The sequence below is a fragment of the Podarcis bocagei genome (genome assembly GCF_964188305.1).
Source record: "Podarcis bocagei genome assembly, chromosome: 1".
In the NCBI taxonomy this organism is placed as follows: Eukaryota; Metazoa; Chordata; class Lepidosauria; order Squamata; family Lacertidae; genus Podarcis; species Podarcis bocagei.
This window is the reverse complement of record NC_138125.1, coordinates 31663918-31686237: the sequence shown is the minus strand read 5'-3', so window position 1 is coordinate 31686237 and position 22320 is coordinate 31663918. Positions and strand designations below refer to the sequence as shown.

The 22320-nt window shown below is 42.3% G+C and overlaps 1 protein-coding gene across 4 annotated transcripts in view; it reads left to right on the top strand.

The window, feature by feature from the left end:
- ESRRB (estrogen related receptor beta) overlaps positions 1 to 22320 on the top strand; it is a 164597-nt gene that overhangs the window by 103053 nt on the left and 39224 nt on the right. For all 4 annotated transcript variants that reach the window (XM_081173816.1, XM_081173817.1, XM_081173815.1 and 1 more), the window contains one exon: positions 17534 to 17943. In XM_081173816.1, the coding sequence (XP_081029942.1) occupies positions 17534 to 17943 (410 nt within the window). The remainder of the gene's footprint in view (positions 1 to 17533; positions 17944 to 22320) is intronic.

Sequence of the window (22320 nt, the reverse complement as noted above, 5' to 3'; positions counted from 1 at the left end):
AACAAAGGGAAAAATTTTGCCTGAAGAGATGGGGTTGAATATTTATAGTACAGTCACATCCCTTGGCTTCTGTGTGCATGTGTGTAGAGACAGAAATTAACACTTGATGTTTTTTATATAAGGCAGACATGAGAAACCTTTATCAGATTGAGGGCTGCATTTCCTCGCACACAGATTTCCAGAGGGCACATGCCAGTGGTGGGTAGAGCAATGGATGCAACTCCTACTTTGTACAGTAGGGTACATTCTAGGCATGCAAAAGCCACACACTGCATTCCCACTCAACTGCATATATTCATCCTCCATCCAAGAGGCATTACCACACTTCAAGGACACATTCCAGCCAGGCAAAACCACTTGAACACAGAGCAGGGCTGCTGAAGGGTGTGGCCAAGGGAGAGTAGGTATGGCTTAGGGCTGTGGCCCAGGGAGAGTCTTGATGGCTGAATAGAGAGGCTCGGAGGGCTGCATTTGGCCTGCAGAAAAAAAGCAAAAGTTTCCTTATCCCTGGGTTAAGAATAAGTTGCTGACTTGAAGCTTTGTAAGGATATAGTCTTGCAGTACATGGAGATTTGGTGTGAGTTCCTTCATTGCTGGAGCAACCTTGAGTTTTATAATCCACAGATTACATCAGACAAATGGTTTTGCTAATCACATTTCTCATGCTGAATTGCAGTTGCCCACTTGCTTACACTTGCAACCCTGGGAGACACCAAGAACCTGAAAAAAAGATTTCTAGTGGAGATCCAACTTGGAGGGCACTGGGAACCACAGATTCATAGAATTTTAGAGTTGGAAGATACCCCAAGGGTCATTTAGTCCAACCCCCTGCAATCACAGCTAAAAAAACACACACTGACAGATGTACATTAAACCTCCAAGGACGGAGAGCCCACCACCTTCCAGGGCATTGTGTTCCACTGTTGAATCAGAAATTTCTTCCTAACCGTTAGTTGGAATCTCCTTTCTTGTAATTGGAATCCATTGGTTTGGGTCCTACTTTGTGGCGCAGAAAACCAAACCTTTATGTGTTTCTCAATAAATGACCTATTGGCATCTCCAGGCCGTTGTCACCTACAATCCATTAAGATGCAGATGAGTCCTTTCCTTTTTTTCTCGGGGGATCATCTCTCTTACCTTCTTTCATGGAAACTCCACCCCGCTCTCTTGATATGTATGTTTTATTAGTTGCATTGTCAGCTATTGTGTGTATCTGATATTCTATTTATATAAGTGAGATTTTTCAAGAAGAAGAAGAAGAAGAAGAAGAAGAAGAAGAAGAAGAAGAAGAAGAAGAAAAGATGGTAGCATGCAAACTTCAGTGGTTTCTGATATCAGGCTATGTTTCAGGAGTATGACATTTCTATATTCCTGTCTCCACGTGAGGCACCTGGGACCACAGTCGAAAGTAAAGATCGTAATCAAATAAAACTTCTCTTTGATGCACCCTTAATTACACTATCCCCAGGACTGCCCTTGAGTAAGCACCAGCATCTCCCCAGTGACTTCAAGGTTATAGTTATTTAACAGACTTCTTCTCTCCCAAACTTGAGTGACATTTCTTTTTCTTGGCTTTAGAAAGTGAGGAACCTGTCCCCACATGGGGGCCCAGGAAGCTTGGAGAGGAGGACAGGGTTTATAGGGCAAAGACACTTGAAAGAATGTGGGGGAGGGTGGAAACTGCAGCTCCAAAACCCTCCAGCAACATTACAATCCTTAAGGATGGGCAAGCAACACAGTTAGGCTTCCCAGTCCTCAATACTTCAAAGAAGCAACACAGGGCTTTTATTTTGTTTAGCCTTCCAGGACTTTCCAGAGTGCCTTACAACTGGCATTATGCTCTTTGGCTGTCATTTATTTGTATTTTTTTGGGGGTAGGAGGTTCTGTTTTATTGATTTTTATGACGTGACCTTTAATTGTTGCAAGACACAGTGTGATAAAATAATAACAGAACCTTTTTTAAAAAAAAGAATAAATAAAAATCAATAACTGCAAGAGAGGAGAGTCAGAGGACCTTTGCAGATCCTAACTGATCAGAGTGTGCTGTGTGATGAGTTGCTGGGTGTCCTTCTTATGGGTTTTGTGTTTGTAAAACATTTTTATAGTGATTTTCAACCCTGGCAACGTTCACGTGAAAGAACAAAACCAAACAATCCACTGTCAAGTTGTTTTGTTTTCAGCTTTTGAAACATTGAACCTTGAAGTCAATGGAAAGACTTCAAAAGAATGATTCAAAAATCTGGAGCAATGTGGCCTAGCTGACTCACTGTAAGTACATATGGGCAGCTTTGGGCATTTATATGGCCTTTCTGTGTTCCACAGGACAATTGTTGTTTGGAACCACTTTCCCAGGGTTTCCAGCTAGCGTGCTCTGTGTCCCCAGAAAGTTTGTTTAACTAGTGTCTCTTTTCAAGCAGGGTCCTCAAAGTCATGCATTTCGATAGCCAAGAAGTTAGCAGGCAGAGCAGGATGTCACTTCATCCTGCAGCCACCCTGCTTCCTTCTATGAAAACCCACCCAGCAACAGCAGAATTAGTCCTGTGGCTGAGCCAGTGGTGGTGGTAGGAGAGGTGAAGGAATATAGTTAACATTTAAAAGAATCCTTCTCATCCCAAAATAGCATGAGGGGAGAAAGCAGCAGCAGCAGACCACCTTCTCTGTTTCAATATTTATATTGATGGTCCATCACCACAAATTGATTTCCAGTCCTTATACCATTGAAATCTTGGGCACTGGGCTCAATCCAACTTCAGGGTTACCCACCAGGGGCCCAGTGAGCAATCCAGTTAGCCAAGCCAAACCTTGCTCCGTGCGCATGTGTGACCTCTTTCTTGATCCTATCATGCTCCGCCACGCTTTCCTTTCTGCCTACGTCTGTCCACTTCCCTTGCAGGACCATTGTCTCCCATCTCTCCTTCTCCCATGCACCTAATGGAGGGTGGTAATCCTGTTAGGTGTTTGCAGCAGGCACTGCCGCTGAGTTTGCTCGCAGCGCCTGTGCCAGGTCAAGTGTCATTGCCAGCAGCGCTCTTGGCGGGATGAAGGTTGCATTAGTGAACAGTAATTGAAATGCAAAATAACATTTTGATCGAGCGAGCAGGCTGTTTATTTATCAGATCAATAGCCAAAATGCCCCATCTGGAGAAGTCAGTGTGATAATAAGTGATAGCATTCCAAGGGCAAGCGGAACGCACACAGCAGGGAGGACATGCAGGAGGAGGAGGGTGGGGTGCGCAGGGTGGGGGGTGTCTCCAAAACATGCTCCCCCCCTTCTCTTTTCCTTGTCGGTGGCAGCCGTCTTCCTAATAGCTTTCACCAAGGGCGGCATGTTCGTTTCCACATTTAGCAACAGGAAAGCAAACATCCCTTTAAATAGACCATTGAATCCAATCCTAGATGTGTCTGTAAAACCATATGAGGGAATTGCTTCCCTTCTTGCATCCCCAGGAGAGGCAGGGCTCAGGTTTGGGGGGCCATTTGACAAGGGTGTCTGTCAAGGATTTTCTTTGCTCGTTATAAAGGTGTTCTAATGTGATAGGGCTTTGTAAGTAATATAGTCATCATAGTTCCTGATGGATCATTGTGTGTGTGTGTGTGTGTGTGTGTGTGTGTGTATTCTTTTAAAAGAGTTTCAAGGTCTGGATGGTATGGATTGCAGATTTTAGGGATTTGCATGAACAAACTGCCCCAAAATGGAAAATTGACATAGCCTAGCAGAGACATCACCTTGCCAACAAAGGTCCGTATAGTTAAAACTATGGTTTTCCCAGTAGTGATGTATGGAAGTGAGAGCTGAACCATAAAGAAGGCTGATCGCCAAAGAATTGATGCTTTTGAATTATGGTGCTGAAGGAGACTCTTGAGAGTCCCATGGACTGCAAGAAGATCAAACCTCTCCATTCTTAAGGAAATCAGCCCTGAGTGCTCACTGGAAGGACAGATCCTGAAGCTGAGGCTCCAATACTTTGGCCACCTCATGAGAAGAGAAGACTCCCTGGAAAAGACCCTGATGTTGGGAAAGATTGAGGGCACAAGGAGAAGGGGACGACAGAGGACAAGATGGTTGGACAGTGTTCTCAAAGCTACCAGCACGAGTTTGACCAAACTGCGGGAGGCAGTGGAAGACAGGAGTGCCTGGCGTGCTCTGGTCCATGGGGTCACGAAGAGTCGGACACGACTAAACAACAACAACAACATTTTGCCACCCTCTCCTGAAGTCTGAGCCCTTGGACTCACTTTTCCCCCCTCACCATACAATTATGTCCAGTTGCATGGTTTTCAGGGTGCTGTTGATACCCAATTATTTCTGTTCATATCTGTTCTTCGACGTGTTTTTCAAGTTCAGACTTCTAATTTGCTTTTAGAAATCTCAGATTAGATTGTCAGCTCTAGCTCAATATGTAAAAGCCAGAATCTTTATTATTACCCCTCTTAAGAATTCTTCCATTATCACTGATCACCTGCTCAGTCGCTTAGGCATACAGTTTTGGTAGTTCACCTGTCTGTTTCCCCCTCTGGCTTACAGGGAGCCTGGTTTGTACTGGGGAACCCACATGGGTGAAAGTGGAAAAACGCCTTCCCCTCTGACTTGGGCCTGATCCAAAATGCCCCATGTAGAGGCTTTTCATTTTCTTCCCACTCACCTCGCCCATCCCCATGTATTCATGCATTTCTGATGTCACATCTAAGTTTGGTCATCAGTCCTTGGATAAAGCGTGTTAAAATAAATGAAGGATTAATAATGGATTTTGCTATTTATTATTTCCATTGCCAAGACCTTGGTTAATGCGTTGGGCCACAATCTAGCAAGCCACTTTAGGCATGGAAAGTGGCCTGCCTGGGTCCACTGTGGCTGATAGAAATTCTTCTTTGCCATATCACAACGCAAACTGCCTCAGATGATCTTTCAACTTTTATTGCAGCTTGCTGTGTGGGATGGAGAGTAAGAAACAACAGCAGCAAAGGGGCTTACTGGACTCAGAGCTATCTGCACGCTGCTCTGGATCAAAGTCTTGCTCTTTCCCCATCTTGATTATTGATTAATCTTCTTTTCACTGGCCTTCCCCATTCCCACCTTGACCTGCTTAGCTCTGTTTAGAATGCTATTGCTGGAATAATTTACTTCACTAGTCATTTTGATCACATCTGTTTTATATCCAACATAAACTTCATAACTTGCTTTCTTCTCATTGACTTACCTTACTCCCCTTTTGGTGTAATAAATATACCTGGAAAAGGAGAGGGATTTTATTCTCTTTCAGGACTTCTGAACCACTTAAAATTATTTTAGGGAGTCTTGTAGCAGCAGGGAGAAAACCAACAACTTGTAGCACCCATGGACTCCAAAACAATCAAGCTGTCACAGGTCACTGCCAGAGATGCTGTTCTTGAGCATTCATCCCAGTTTGTTTGCAGGGAGGTTAGACCATGTTGTGTCAAGCAAGTTGTCACCAAATTGAATTCAAGCATCATCTGACACATAAAGCTATAGACAAATTGGAGCCTACCTACTTCAAAGAGTGCCTCTTTCAGTATAATCATGGCTATGATTTTAGATCTGTTGCACATGCCATATTAGATATACCATTAGTAGTAGATGTTCGGTTGGCTGGGATTCATATTTAGAGTCTTCTTGGCAGTGGCACCTCAGTTTTGAACACTCTCCTCCTTGAGCTCCTGCTTTGATCTGGTGAAAACATTTCACCAGGCCTTTGGATGATGTGAGTATACTACTGCCTGTTTTGCTTTCAGAAATTTGAGGTATTTTGGAATGGATGGAGTGTTGATGGCAACAAGTTTTATGAAGATCTATGTTTCAGAATTACTCATCATATACTTTGAATTATATTGTGACCAGACCTTTGACCTTGTGGTGAATGCCTAGAATATGAATGCTAAAAATGAGTAGATACATTGAGATGAACGGGAGTTAAACAGGTAGTGGCATTTTGGTGAAGCTTGTGCAGAAGAACGTCCTGCTGGGTTTTCTTAAGCCTTTTAAAGACATTTGCAGGGATGTGTTAAATTAGTGCTGAGGATCTGGCAAAGCACAAATTTGTCTACTTCACCATTTCCATATTAAATTCAAAATGCTGCCCCTAGAAACAAACAAACAAACAACACACACACACACACACACACAGAGAGAGAGAGAGAGTAGTGGTTGTGTGGATGGTCTGTTACTGATAAGATAAAGTGGCGTTCAACTAAGTAGTGGTTGTAGGGTGTAGTGGTTAAGAGCGGTAGTCACGTAATCTGGTGAACTGGGTTCGTGTCTCCACTCCTCCACATGCAGCTGCTGGGTGACCTTGGGCCAGTCACACTTCTCTGAAGTCTCTCAGCCCCACTCACCTCACAGAGTGTTTGTTGTGGGGGAGGAAGGGAAAGGAGAATGTTAGCCGCTTTGAGACTCCTGAAGGGGAGTGAAAGGCGGGATATCAAATCCAAACTCTTCTTCTAGTCTTGCTAACACAAGACCTTTTAGCTTCACAATGTATCTTCCCCCTGCCCCTCCCCAATCTGAGCAAATTTAGGTGATGTGCATGATGTGTACTGGGAGGGGGCAGGTAAGTTACATTGCACAGCTAAAAGTTGTTGGGCTAACACAACTATTTAGTTGAATACAGGTCATATACATTTCAAATGTCCGAAAACAGAATGTGTTGTATATCCCTACATTGTACATTCTCAGTGAAAGCCTTTGCGGTGGGGGAAAATAGCATTGGAAATGACCACTTAAGCTGGACGTGTTAAAGTAGGTGTTGAAAATGTACCTTCTGGCATACAGTTAATTGTTTTAATGGATGGGGCTATAGGCATTCTATATTTAATGCACATTATTTAAAATAGGTGAACTTCATAGAGAGGTTACAGGTGTTGTCAGAGGTGACATCTTGTATGTGCAATTGGGGGGGGGGACACATGTGACACCATGACGTTACATCAGGGCATTGGGAGCATGACGACATCATGCCAGGACGTCACCTTGCTAGGATGCTGACATCCGGACGTCGCGCCTGGTTGGAGGAGCTAGGAACGTGACGGCAACACAGCTCCAGTGGCCAGTGGCTCTTCCTCCTCCTCCTCCTCCTCCTCCTCCTCCTCCTCCTCCTCCTCCTCCTCATGCCACCACCATGGGCAAGGGGCTGCTTCCAACCTCCTTCCCCTCTGTGGTAGGAGGAGGAGCTATCAATGAAGCTGTGCTGCTGCTGAATTCCCTGCTCCTCCGATGATGAACATTGAGGGGGCCTGGCCCCCCTCAAACAAATATTTTTTTGGGGGGGTTCAGCTTCAAGGAGTATGCATGCCTGGGGGTTGTGTGGGTATAGTTAAATGATGTTAAGATAATTTCAGAGCTGCTATGTAGCTGCCTATTCCATCCCAGATGTGAGCTTGCTCTGCAGATATATTGGTGCATTTCATTCTGGAATCTCTGCTTTTAACGTGCCCTCACTAGACATTTTTGTGTGACTTCATTTCCCCCCATCTCTAGTCTTTAGTTGCTGTCATTCCTCCCATTTGTGCATGACTGTTTTGAATCTGGCTCAGATATATCTATATGGTCCTGTGTGCAAAGTCAAACCCCCAGTCTTCCTTTTCACACTTCTTCATATTAATACATCCAGAAAAATCACGGATAACAAACTCTAATTGAAAAGAACTAATTGCCTATCATTACTTTCCATGCCATAAGATGCACTGAATTAGACTGCAATTTGTCATCCAGGACTGGCTGCTTTCTATTGATCTTATAGATGGTGTTGGATTCTAGGGCTGTGCCAAAAGTTTGCCCCTTCTGCATTTTCGGCTAAAAGTGCAACTTTTGTGTGTGAGTGGAATAGTTCTCAAAGAATCCCACGAAGTACACAAATGTTCCTATTTGTCATATCTCTCTGCTATTCTTTCCCCTCACTGTTACTGCTGTTATGGTGCTGTTGTGTTTGCTTCTTATTGCTGTGTTTTCATCAGTCAATCACATGGCTGATACCCCTAGCCAACAGAATATAATGGGATGACATCGCCATGCTACAAAGTCAGTCAGATTTAGCGTTATGACAGTACCACTGAGGGCCAATTGAAGCCAGTTCAGAGTGACAGCAATGTTTCCTAGAACAGCATTGCTCTCACTCTGAATAGGAAAATATTTTGGGGGTCTCATTTCAGAACCCCATGAAAATACCATGGGGACTTTGTCAAAAGCCTTACTGAAATCAAGGTACACTATGTCCGCAGCATTTCCCCAATCTACCAAGTCCTCCCCCCAAAAACCACATTTTATTCAAGTTGGCACCCCTGAAAGGAGGGGGGAAGTCTCTCTGTTTTTAATCTACTGAATATATTTTTGTTCAGAAGTCTGGACCCAAGTATCTGCTACCCCCACCCCTTCACAACAGAGCCTGGAATTGAATCTCCCCATCTCCTCCATGGGAAAGAAAAAAAATCAATTTCTTCGATTCATTTGGAAGAACTGGGTCTCAGCCAACTTCCACATCAATAGACCTAATATAACCCAGTTCTCCTCGGGCTGCCAGCAAAACTGCCCTCTGGAGCCCTGTCTCGAGACAGGCTTTCCAGGTTGGGGAGCACTGACTGGGTACTCCTGGTTTTTACAGTTCCAATCTACCCCACCTTTTACTTTGGACATAAACTTTCCATAACCTGATGGCAAACCCTACAGCAAGATGCCTATAGTGTGCACACACGTAATGAACAGACCGTCAAAGAAGTTGTGATAGAAGTTAGATTCAAAGCAAAGCTTGGCATGAAAAGAATCTGAATGAGAGCCATTTGTTCTATCTATAATAATAATAATAATAATAATAATAATAATAATAATAATAAAATAAAATAAATTCTATTTGTATCCCGCCCTCCCCAGCCGAAGCCGGGCTCAGGGCGGCTAACAACAATAGAACAGTAAAACAGTACAACACATTTGCTTTGCTGTGGCTGCTTCCCTTGTGTTTATTTCATAGCTGATTATGTCGGGTGTGTTTAACAACATTACTTAGAGGCTTTGGTGTGAAGGCGGCTGTGAATTTAATAAATAACAACAACAGTGATGTTGTTGATCTATCATTTAGTGCTCTTGAGCAATTCAGATCTCAATCTGTGTAGCTTTTTGAGGCTATGGGAGAGCCTCTACAGCACTTGCTCAATTTTAACTCAGGTTGAAGTGAACACATGAAGCTGCCTTAGGCTCACTCAGGCAACTGGTCCAGGACCGACTACTTCAGCTGGAAGACGTCTCAGGTTGAGCTATTTCTCACAGCCTGATATCTGAAACCCTTTGTGCTGGATTCACTAGGGATAGAAACTTTCTGCATTCAAAACATGTAATCTTCCTCTGAGCTATAGTTCCACTATAGTTTTGCTGCCTCTGTAAGCAAGTCTGTTCACAGTCATTGTCAGGGCCTTTTTGCAAGATCTTGTCGGTGGCAACCACAAATAAGGCCTTTTCAGTGGTAGCACCACCAATTATGAAATGTTCTGTTAAAAGAGGCTCACAGGCCATGCTTTTTTAAAAGGGGGTCTTCTTCTTTGGCAATCACTCGTAGCCAAGTAAGATTTGTCTTCCATAAATACGGTTTGAACAATGAATCTGTAAGTGACTGTGGAGGCCAATTCTGGATCCACACGTCCTTCCACAGTGGGGACATTGGTTTCTGGGTGGGAGTTGATCACGATGTGGATTTGCCAAGTGTGCCTTCCTCTTAGCATGTTTCTCCCTTGCGTCCTGTGTTTGAGTGTCTTCAAAGTCCATGACACCTTTGGTAAAGGCTGTTCTCCAAGTGGAGTGCTTGTAGGCCAGTGTTTCCCAGTTGTCAGTGTTTATACTACATTTTTAAAAGATTTGTCTTGAGAGCGTCTTTATACCTCTTTTGTTGACCACCAGCATTATGCTTCGTATTTTTAAGTTCGGAATAGACTAGTTGGTTTGGAAGACAATAATTGGGCATCTGCACAACATGACCAGTCCAAAGAAGTTGATGTTGAAGAATCATTGCTTTGACACTGGTGATCTTTGCTTCTTCCAGTACACTGGCATTACTTCACCTGTCTCCCCAAGACAGTACACAAGGCCACCTCTTTGGTTGTTGTTAAGAAGTGTGACACATACTGTAACAACTTCATGATGAGTACTGGCTCCTATTTTTCTAGGGGGGAAAATCTCTGCTCACAGGGCATCTACCGCTGTTATTTCAGCAACAGGCAGAGATTTTTTAAAAATCATTGGAATTTTAAATTTGTGTTTGAGGTCTTTGATATTGCCTTATGATTTTGCATTACAACCTTGGTAATTTGCTTAAAACTGTGTTTTACTGTTACTGTTTCTGCTATACTATGTGTAAGCCACCCTCACAGAGTTTTTTAAGGTCAGGATTCAAATTACGCAAATAAATAACACAAAATTACTAAGTATTGCTATTGGTTCGAAGGAAGCCAGAGAACCAAAATCTAAAACAGCTCTCCTGTTTGAAATGAAGCGATTTATTCATTCTTTGCTCACAGGAAGATTTGTAAAAGGCAGAGGAGAGAAGTGTCGTAAGAGAGCTGGTGCACAGTGTGGAGAAGGCAAAAGGTGGTGGATTGGTCTGGTTCCCTGGTTCAAATGTCACTGTACTTTTGGCCCTATGAACCTGGGTTTATTGCATTCTTTAGATTGATTGATGTTGTTTCTCGGTTTATGCTGTAGTGGGTTGTTGCTTGCAAAGCATCTGGCTGGCCACAGCTGGAAACAAAATGCCAAGATAGATGAACCCATACAACAGACTTTCCTTACGTGCTCTGATGAAATAGGAAATTCAGATAGAGCAAAGAACAAAATCAAAGGCTGGGATCCACCACATAACTTGTTCCATGCACCCAAAGAAGGTTTATACTCATCGGTCTCAAACTGCAGACCCAACACCACTGGCAAATGGTTATTGATCTTGAGTGCTGTTTCAAAAGCAGTGCGAGAGGTAAGATGGAGGACCGGGGGGGGGGGCTATTTAAAGAGATGAAGTTTAAAAAAATTCCACAGGCCAAAATTTGAATTCTTCAGATTACGGCGCAATTTAAATGCATAAAATACCTACTTCACTCCTAACGATATCTGTTCCTCACTGGTAGAGACTTATTCAGGATCTACACAGAATAGGGCCCTTCTTAATTTTTTGATCCTTTGCAAAGTGGTTGTGTGGAGAAAAATACATTTCCCCCTCAAAAGACTCTCCTTTAGCTTTTTTATGTTCTATAAATTCCCCCTCTAGGCATATTTTCAGAAAATACTAATTTTTATCAACTCTTGTTTTAATCAGTCTTGCTAATTGATCCACAGCAAGACAAACTTGCTGCAAAGCAATTAAGCAATTGCCTATATTGCCAATAATGCATAATCAATTTAATTAATTGATTCTTAAGCAAACAACAAAAAATGCTGCAAAAAATTCAGCAAAGAACTATCAAATGCTTCCTATTCGCATTATGCTGTGTTATGGATTGCATTGAAATGAGCACACAGTCAGCGCTGTCCATGGTACTTTCTATCAAGCAAGACAATGCAAACTTACTGCCTGGTTTCCTCTGTGCTAACAGGTCTACAACTCATAACCAGAAAATTATAATGATATCTTTAATCACCACCCCAATTTATATTTTGCTAACCCCTCTCCTTCCTTGCTGCATTGGTTTCTTTTCCAGAACTTCACTGCGTCTACCTTCATTGTAAGGGCTGAACTTTTTAAAAGGTCAATCTTTATTTTATTTATGTTTCCAAGTTTCCTTTGTTTATACATCTTAGCAGCCATTACAATTTATTCCAGATTACATAATCTATAGCCTTTGGGTGGTATTCAAGTAGGTTTTACTCAGAGTGAAATTAATAGACCTAACTTAATCATGTTAATTAATGGGTCTACTCTAACATAGCTGAATGCTCCCCAAGTTAGAGGGAGTATTTCTTTATCCTGAACTGAAGCTCGGAGGTTAAACAAATATTTATTTCAATCCAGCATAGGGGAATAGTTTTTGCCTAACGTTTCAATGCAAGCTGATTTTCAAGTGACTCTTTTGTGATTGGTGTGCCAATCTGCATGGTCACCGAAGGCAAAGACTCAAATATCTTTGCCAGTAGAGCCTTTAAGCACCCAAAACCATATTCTTACACTCTACATAACCCACACAGATTAAGTTATGTGTATATAAAGGCACCAATATTTTTTCTAAATGCAGCAAGTATTTTATTGTGAATATGTACGTACATTATTCCACAATAAGCATCTGTGAAAAACAAACAGCTTATATGCTTTCTGGTGGAAACTGCCTGGGAAATGCTATAGTAATTTTTCCAAGTCAAAGTAGAAAGGAGTATATTTAATTCAAAATTGCATGCCATCTTTTTAAAACTGGTTTGGGCAATACCTGTCCCATAGGTGGCATGCCACTGGGGTGCATATGTGCAGTTTATGAGATCATGTTGGGATCATGGGAATTCCATAAATTAAAAAATGCTCAGTGAGAAAATACTTCTGAAATGTTAATAGAACAGAAACAAGGATTAAAATGAATTTACTTCCCCATCTTATATTTTAAAAGGATTTTCCTCAGTAATAACAAAGCTTTGGCTATTTAGAAAATTGATTGAGGTGAGAGTAGCTAAAAGACATTAGGTAGGAATAGCCAAAATGAGGGTTTAGCAAGAGGACAGAGGGTTCCACTTACAAAAGTATTGTATGGGATATATATTAATAAAGTGAAAGGATCTGATGCACAGTTTTAACTGTTTTTAATTCTGAATTTTAAATTGTAACCTGCCCTGAGACCTACTGTTCGGTGTCTGTGTTTAATAACAGCAGCAGCAACAACAGCTGATGCACTGTCAAAATGGGCTCATTTGGAAACTTTGTTTAACTGTGTTTTTAGTATTTATTTGTATTGCTGTGTTTTTAGTTTTTTATTGTTGGCTTTAATGTAATTTGCTTGGTGAGAAAAGCATCTAAGAAATATAATAGATAAATAACCAAAAAGTTGTTTTAAGGCAAAATCAGTGGGATTTTGAGGGGACACATCTGGGTTGGACAAACTGAGCATCGTGAAGAATCAAGATTAATGTGTTCATTAAAATGTATATATAGCTTTTCATGATGTGATTAGGTAGTAAGTGGTCAAAGGGAAAGTGCCGTAGTGTATAAACTGCTTCTTGGACATTACTCACACATTCACCATAGAGAGCTATGCACATCTTGTTAGGGAAATTAAATGAGCTGAATGTGGATGCAAATGTTGATGTTTGTAGGTGGCCAGCTCACAGAGGATAATGAGAAAATGGAAAAGTGGAGCATAATGTAACATAGAATCACAGAATTGGATGGGACCCCAAGGTTCAACCCTCTGCCATGAAGAAATTGTAGCACACAGACTCCCATCCAATTTGAAACCATCCCAGACCTTGCTTAGCTTTGCAAATGGGCTGGCAGTTTTATTGCTGCACCACGGACCACTAGGAATCAGCGATGGGTCCTTTTATCTTTGCAAACAACTCCAGGAACAAAATGTAAAATCAATAGGGATAAATGTCAGGTTCTGCACTCAGATTCCTGCATTTCAGAGGGTTGGACTAGATGACCCTTGGGGTCCCTTCCAACTCAATGATTCTGTGATTCTATAATAGGTATGAGTGCCACACCTGTGTTTTCATTTCCCCCATAAAGTTTTCTTACTACCTGCCCTACTCCTTTTGTTGAAATATTAGCTTGGACCTAGTAGTGTACTCTTGGCTAAAGTGCTTTTGGTGACATCAGAGTAGATCAGCTGCAGTCATTAAGAGATTTGAATTTAGGATCTACGAGCAACGTCTGTGAAATTAAGCCGTGTAGTTATTGCTTTTCAGGGAAGAAGAAGAGGAGGGAGGGAGGGAGGGAGGGAAGAAGGGAGGGAGGGAGGGAGGGACAGAGAAGAAGCGAAGGAGGGGGAGAAGGGGAAATGTGGTGAGCAAACCCAAACTGTAATAAAATAAAATAAGCATTCAAAGAGCTCTAAGAAGTCAAGTCATATACTTCTGAATTTAGTGGCAGCATCATGACTATTAAATACTATTAACCCCTTGACTGCCAGGTCTCATGCAAGGTCTGTGGTTTGGAACATGATGCAATAGCCCCGGAAGATGGTATATGGCCCAAAACTTGGTTAAGAGCTGAACATCTGAAGTCTGATTGATACTTATTGATAGAAATTATTTGAGCAGTTAATTAAAAAAAGACTTTTGATGTATTTTAATTTGGCATTGTAAGGTGTGTGTGTTTAAAAATGTAAGTCACTTTGAGATTATTTTTTTGTAGTAAGCGACACATCATCCTCATCATCAAACAGACAAACCATCACTGGCCACAGACAGAGAAAACAGCCGCTGCTTTTTAAGTAGTGCCAGAGCTTTTTAGAGAGAGAAAAAAACGTTGTGAATGTTTATGAGAAATTCATCGTAGGTAATAGAACTTCACAAACACACACACAGAAATCCAAAGAGCCGCATGCACAAGCTTCTATGTGAGTGAGCACGCATTGGGCTTTCCTAATTTCCCATTCCAACGCACAGTGCACTGGAACATTTTCTGAAAGCTTCATTGACTTTTGGGGAGTTTTTGCCGGCTGCACTGCTAGAATTGAGGCTTGTGACTGAGAAACTCCTGCTGCCACAGAGAACTTCTGCACACAGCCATTTAGATCCCACCCATGAGTTTTTAAGTAGTAGGAAGGATTGCAGAAGCTAATGGATATAATAGCTGCAAAGTGGCTAATATACCCTGCTGAGAGAAATCTGAGGGGAAGAATGGCTATCCAGTGATATCAATCTGCAATGTGATACATGGCTCAGAGAGCAAATGGCATGTTAAGCCGTATAGAGAACTGTTTGGGCTTCATATTTAGGAAGCAGCCTCTCACTCCACTCCTCTGCCCCGTCCGTGTTTCAGGGTCTGCGTTCTTATCTGGGCACCTCAGTTCAGGAAATGCATGAGACCATTTGGAGAAGATCCAGAGAGTAGCAAAGATCTTATAGTCCTATAAGGGGCTTTAGGAAATGACCTTTTTAAAAAAGAACGAAAAGACACAATGTTTAGAACCTCTGAGCCTATTATGTGGGGCCAGGAATAGTAATAGAGTTTCCCTTGCCAGGTCACAGGAGAATTGGATCAAATCTCTTCCCCTTTCACATTCCTCAGGTAGAGCCAAGTAAAATGTTTCCTCATGGTGGATGTATCCTAAGACAAATAGGAAAACTTTGCCCTTGTATAATGTCCACAAGACTTTGCTGTTTTAGATTTCAGGTGTCTTTTGAATACTTGCAATAATTCTGAATTGGGTCAACAGAAGAACAAATACGTAATGGCATTCAAAAAACAACAACTGTGGAAATTTTATTGGATAGATGGTGAATAGTGCAGTTGAAACCTCAAAGAAACAACCTAAGAACATGAGAAAACCTTCAGCAGATTAGGCCAGTTGTCATTTAGATTGGCGAATCTCATGTGTCTAGAAAGTTGGCAAGCCAGGCATGCAGGCAACAGCCCTCCCTTGTTTGTTCTCATCTTTATTTTAAAGCATGCTGCTTTGGAATATGGAGGCTTTATTTAACTATCAACACAAACATTGATAAAGCAATCTGAGCAAGTGACCGTCACATCGTGTTGCAATGCATTTTATATGTTAATTATGCATTGTGTAAAGAATCACTTTTTTGGGGGTCTGTCCTGAATCTACTACTAATCGTTTTCATATGGTGAATTAATTTTGGTGGTTCTGGGGCTATACGAGGGTTTTGCTCTATTCACTCCCTCTGCACCCGTCTTAATTTTAGAAACTCCGTTAATGTCCCTCTTTTTTTCTAAATAAAAAAAGCCCCAAATGCTTTAATAATTCCTCACAAGGACCCACAATTTGCTATAATGATCACTATAATCTGAAGATTATTCTTTTTTTAAAAGACCAGTGGCTTCTATAGTGCAAAATTCTAATTTTTTACAGCATTTTTCCAGTTGCAGCAAAGTTTTCCATATGCCCAGTGTCTGTAACTACAACATATCTGGTTTTGAGACTCCTAAACATTAATCATGGCAATTATCAAAATTTCCATTCTGATGTCAACAGAACATTTGGTTCATCCAACCATTTCCAGGTACATCACCCTGGGATGAAGGGCAGGATAGGAATTTAATGGGTGGAATTCAATGTAACACTAAGGGGATTGCTCCATCACTGAAGCATGTCTGCTTGCCTGATGGAACAGTCTCCCCCCGTCACATTATTCTGGGTTTCTTTTCTTGTCCCCCTCTTGGGGGACAAGAGGGCATATGGAGGAGGAGGAGAGGGGAATGCCTTGTTGCTCTAGGAGATCTCCTTGCGTGGCCGTCCACTAGCAAGATAAGTTTGTTGCATCTAAACCAATTAATAATTATTATAATATATGCACAAATATACTGTGGGAAATGGGTAATGATGGAAGTACCCAACAATACCCAGATTGGTTGAAATATATGTACTAGCAGTATTCATCAGCTCTGTGTGCACTGTGAATTGTGAAGTAAACCGGGGTGACTCAGAAAAGGTTCTCATGTTTCTAAGTTTGATTAAGCTACTAAGAAGGCATCCCACTGAATAAAAATTGTAAATTAAAACGACAAGAAGTTTGTCCCAAGGCAGATTCTGAAAGCTTCTGATTGGCTCTGTGGCTTCAGCATCAAGAAAAAAATCCACAAATCTGTTTTTTGGATATTTTTTGAAGAAATAAAACCAAGTTACCTAGCATAACCATCATGGTAGTGGTGAATGTATGCATAAATGAGTAAATGTTAAACACACTATGTTTCAATGCATGATTTCAAATGTTGAAATACATTCTCTCTCTCTCTCTCTCTCTCTCTCTCTCTCTCTCTCACACACACACACACACACACACACACACATATAAAATTTTCTGTTATACAACTTAAAATACTCATTTTTACATCCTTAAGATATCAATGACTTCCCTTCTTCTCTTTCCATGGTTCATTTTACATATCATGAATCCCTGCATATTTTACAAAAAACTATACCATTCAGCATTCCATTATTGGATCCATCAAAACTTATTTACACTGTTGAATTTATCTTAATGCTGCCAGCATTTTTAGCTGTGCACAATTATTTCCCATATATTCAACAGACGTTTCCCAATCTTCTCTAAACGTACATTCTTCTTCTTCGCTTATTCTATATGTTAAGTCTGCAAGCTGCGCATATTCCGTCAGCTTAAATTGCCATTCTTCTTTAGCTGGGACCTTGTTCATTTTCCATTTTGGGGCTAACGAAACATGGGCTGCAGGCGTGGCATACATAAACAACCTTTTTTGACACCTGGGAATTTCAGTCTGAATTATCCCCAACAAAAAGGAATCTGGTTTCTTTTGGGAAAATACTTTTTAACTATCAAATGTTGAAGCAGATTCTGTTCCAGTTCCATGTGTGTGTGTGTCCCCCTATCAGCTAATAGGTTCCTGTGCTTCCTACCCACAGGCTGTTAGGCAGAATGTCCACAGATGAGCGGCACCTCACCTCCAGTTGTGGATCCTTCATCAAGACTGAGCCATCCAGCCCATCTTCCGGCATCGATGCCATCAGCCACCACAGCCCAAGTGGTTCATCCGACGCCAGCGGTGGCTACGGCATCACTATAGGCGGCCACCCCAATGGCCTGGATTCACCACCCATGTTCAGCAGTGCGGGGATTGGCGGAGGGCCCTGCCGCAAACGGTACGATGACTGCGCCAGCGCCATCATGGAAGACTCGCCCACCAAGTGCGAGTATATGTTGAACGCCATCCCCAAGAGGCTGTGCCTAGTGTGCGGGGACATTGCATCCGGGTACCATTATGGAGTGGCGTCCTGTGAAGCATGCAAAGCCTTCTTCAAGAGGACAATTCAAGGTATGGGGCCTGGGAGAAGGGATGCAAGCAATGTGACAAAATGGGTTCTTTGGTTTGCAAGCAGAAGCTGTTGTCGTATGTTTCCCAGTAACTGAAATAAGATCTGGGGTGTGTTATGTTTGTAGAAAAGGGTGAGAGCTGACAGTTGAGACTCTTGGTGAATGTGGAGTCAGACTGCAGGGTACCCAAGTGAAAAATCAAACGCTTTGCAATCCTTACCATTTGGGTCAGTAGCAAGCAGTGTACATGTGAAAAGGATCTTCTAGGCTGCATCAGCAGAAGTATAGTGTCCTTAAGGGAAGTAATAGTCCCACTTTATTCTGCCTTGGTCAGACCACACCTGGTGTATTGTATCCAGTTCTGGGCACCACAGTTTAAGAAGGATATGGATAAGCTGGAAAGGGTCTGGAAATCAAGCCCTGTGAGGAACGGTTAAGGGAGCTGGGTGTGTTTAGCCCAGATAAGAGGAGACAGAGAGGAGAAATGATAGCCACCTGCATATATCTAAAGGGCTGTCACATGCGAGATGGAGCAAGCTTGTTTTCTCCTGCTGTGGAGGGTAGGACCCAGACCAATGGCTTCAAGTGACAGGAAAGGAGATTCTGACTAAACATCAGGAAGAACTTTCTGACCGTAAGAACTGTTTGAGAGTGGAAAGGATTCCCTTGGAAAGGTGGTGGACTCTCTTTCATTGGAGGGTTTTAAGCAGAGGTTGGATGGCCATCTGTCATGGATGCTATATTTGAAATCCCAGCATTGCAGGGGGTTGGACTAGATCAGTGGTTCTCAACCTGTGGGTCCCCAGATGTTGTTGGACTACAACTCCCATCATCCCTGAGCTCTGGCCTTGCTAGCTAGGGGTAATGGGAGTTGTAGTTCAACAACATCTGGGGACTCACAGGTTGAGAAAGGCTGGACTAGACCATTCTAGATGATCCTAGAGTCTTCCAACTCTACAATTCTATGATTCCGTGACAGGCACCGAATTTATTTATTTATAAAAATATTTGTATACTGCTATACAATAAAAATATATCAGCGCTGCCAGGCCCTCCTGCCACTGCTCTGATCAAAACTGGAGCCTCCAATGGCTGCTTTAAAGGGGGTTGGGGAAGATTCGAACACAGGTCTCCTGTGTCACATCTCTTTCAACCCTGACACTTCCAGGGCCTTGTTCATTTAAAGTAAGGGCATCCTCATGCTTGTCATGTTTGATTGTTATTATGGGTTGACCCTTATTTTTGCTTGTGACAGTGAAGTCATGCTCGGCAACTTTACAAAGAAGGGCTACTGCCGATTTCCATGGCTTTCAGCTGTTAACATGTTAGCAATCCTGTGAGACAGGATCATTGGGCACCCTCAAGGTTCTCATTTATATTCAGTCTGTATATCCCTTAGCACCTATTACCACTTCAAAATGTGTGTGTCGGGGGGCGAATGACAGAAGATGCATTAATACAGAGTTATGGTAATATTATTCATCAGCCGATGCTACAGAACCAGGAAATGCCTCCTAACAATAGCTGGCAGTCACTTCACTGTAACAGTTGTTGAACGTACATCAAAAATAGCCGTGTGCTTCTGCAGCAGCAGCCAAGTGCTGTTCAGTCCTGACAGAAAGAGAACTTTTGAATTAGAGGATGTGAAAAGGGTACAGAATGCTCCTTGTGGGTTTCTGTTAGGGTGGGGTGGGGGGCAGGGGTAGCTGGTCCAAAGTTAGACCTGATGTATATGTTCTCCACAAGGAGAATAAGTTTGAGCCTCTCCCTCTTCCAGAGAAGGGCTTTCTGGTGGACTGCTCTGAAAATGACTGCAGCGCAGTGCTCTGTGCTGAGTAGTTGTGGGATAGAGTACTTCTATTTTAGTTAATCACAAAGCCCCCAGTGTAGCCTCTCTCTACAGAATTATGGGGAATGGACCATCTTTCATTTCATTTATTTTATTTTCTCACATTAAGGAGTGAAAATAGGCTTCAGCTTGCATCTGCGTTTGTGCATTAAAACAAAATCCAGCTGTTTCTGGATTGTTCTTTGCTCTCTTCATGTTGATTCTGTAATTTGGGGTCCAATCCATTCTGTGTAAAATGAGGCTCTGTGTTCTCCATTCAGCAGAATGGGAAATCCAAAAATGGACTATACGTTTTTTCCTCTTTTGGCCAAAACGGATGAAATTTACAAGCCTGGGAGACCCTCCGGAGTGTGTCTTGTTTGTAGTACGCTAAAAAAACCCCAATGTTGTAGCTTCACACCAGCCTTTCCTTTCCTTTCCTTTCCTTTCCATCCTATTCCTTGTTTGTTTCTTCCAGTAGACCTTACAATGTGAGGCTGTCCAAAATGTTGTCTGGAGAGTTCCAAAGAGCTCTTTTTTTGTTTTGTTTTGTTTTGTTAAAACAGTGCAATGTAGGGTTTTATTTTTTTAAAAAAAACAACCACACACACAACAATCTTAAATGAAGCTTTCATCTTGTTTTAAAAATAGTCTGCTTCTGTGCTTTAACAACTACAACAAAATCCAGAGCTCCTGGGTGCTTGGCAGGCATTTTGTACAGCCTCACTTCTTGCAAAGCCCTAAAGAAACATAGAAATACAGGAGGTACAGAAATTACAGAGTGGCACAAGACATTAGGGGGGCTGCTAATCGAACTTGATTGTGTGCCTGTATGGATTCCAACTCGCCTTGTTATTTGCGACCCACCTTGAACTGATGCACACTCCTATATAACGCTCCATCTTTCTGACTGCTACAATATGGCTTACAGTCAGAACAAAGGCAATGCAGAATAATAATAAACAATGTTTTCCACAATACCACAGAGCAATGCAAATTAGGGGTAGTTTTAAAAGGCAGGCACCTCCCATATGGACGGTGCAGATGGGACAGAGTGGGCATCGGCAGTAGCTTCTGCTGAGATGCAGGTGTCCTGGCATCTGTCTGAGGATGCTGATACGATCCCCAATCCTCTACTCCTGAATTCTGGGAATGGGAGCTAGAAAATAGCAGGATGCAGTTTCTGCTCTTGTTCACAGGGAAAGGATAAAAGGTTGAGCTCTCAATATTTATAGCAACCCTGGCCAATCCAGGGGCCGCATGCTGTCTGTCAACCCCCAAGACTCCTGATGTTGCATATCTCTGTTCTCTGCTGGGCCAAAGAGGGCTCTGAGATCTTAGCACACAATGTCCTGGGTTGTTTTCAAGATTATGTCCCAGTTCAAGCCCTGGATCTCCTAGCTAGCCCACTCTTTGAAGCCATTTCCCTCAATTATGCTTGGTCAAACAGGATGAGTGACACGCTCAAAGCATACTCTCGCACACATGTGTGCATCTTTCGCTGCTGCTCATTGGCGTGCGCAGGTTCCTCCTCTGGCTTCTGAAGACACCCTGGAACTCTTTCGGCTGCCAGATCGCCCCAAGTCCACAGTGACTGAAGTGGCAGCATGACTGCCAGCCGGTGGGAAGGCTGTTGGAATCCCAATGAGTTAATCTCATCACTTTATCACAGGGCACTTACAGAAATTGCAAGGCAGCGTGAGTGGTTCTGTCCTGTTGGCAGGCAGCCTCAGGACCCATAAAAGAAATTGGGAAAGTTGTGGGAGGTGGGGGTGGGGAGGAATAAAACAACAACAACAACAACAACAGAGCAGAGAACTTTGCTAAATTTTGAAGAGAGTTGGTTCTCTTGAATGAGGTTGACTGCTACCTTCTTTTACCTGTGCTCTTCTCTAAAGAAGAGAGAAAGAGGGGTTTTGCTGCTTAAGCCTATCTGCACCCATTCATTGCATCACATTGCTCTTACTACCAGACACAATACAAGGTGATCTGATGGCATTAAGGTTTATCGGCGATACTTTCATAGTTCCTCCCTTTTAGTCAGGGACAACATGAATGCACCGGAACAGTTTTTTCTTTGTGACTTGGTACAAAGTTTGATAAAAGGATGTGCAGGTCACAAAGCAACATTGCTGGCTGATTCTTGACACCAGATTTATTTGTTTGTTTGTTTGTTTGTTTGTTACCTGAAGATGGATAAAACTGTAGGTTTGCTCTGAAGGAATTGTACCCTTGCATTTGAAAGTGAGAAATGGGTCATTTAAATAAAGGAATGCAAAACAGACAAACCTGCTGTGCTTTCCAGGTCCCTTCCAACTCTGCAATGCCATGATTCTATAATTCTTTGATTCTTGTGTGTGTGTGTGTTTGGGTGAGGGGAGGCACTGCAGAAAAGCAGGGATTCTGTGGCTGGCTGGCTGTACCTGCCTTGCTACTGCAGTTCATTTGTTAACTAGAGATCAAGCTTGAATTTCAATTTCCAGCTTTTAGAGATATTTGATACTTCCTTGGCTATTGAAATTCAGGCGCTGTGCAATGCCATGGTATAGA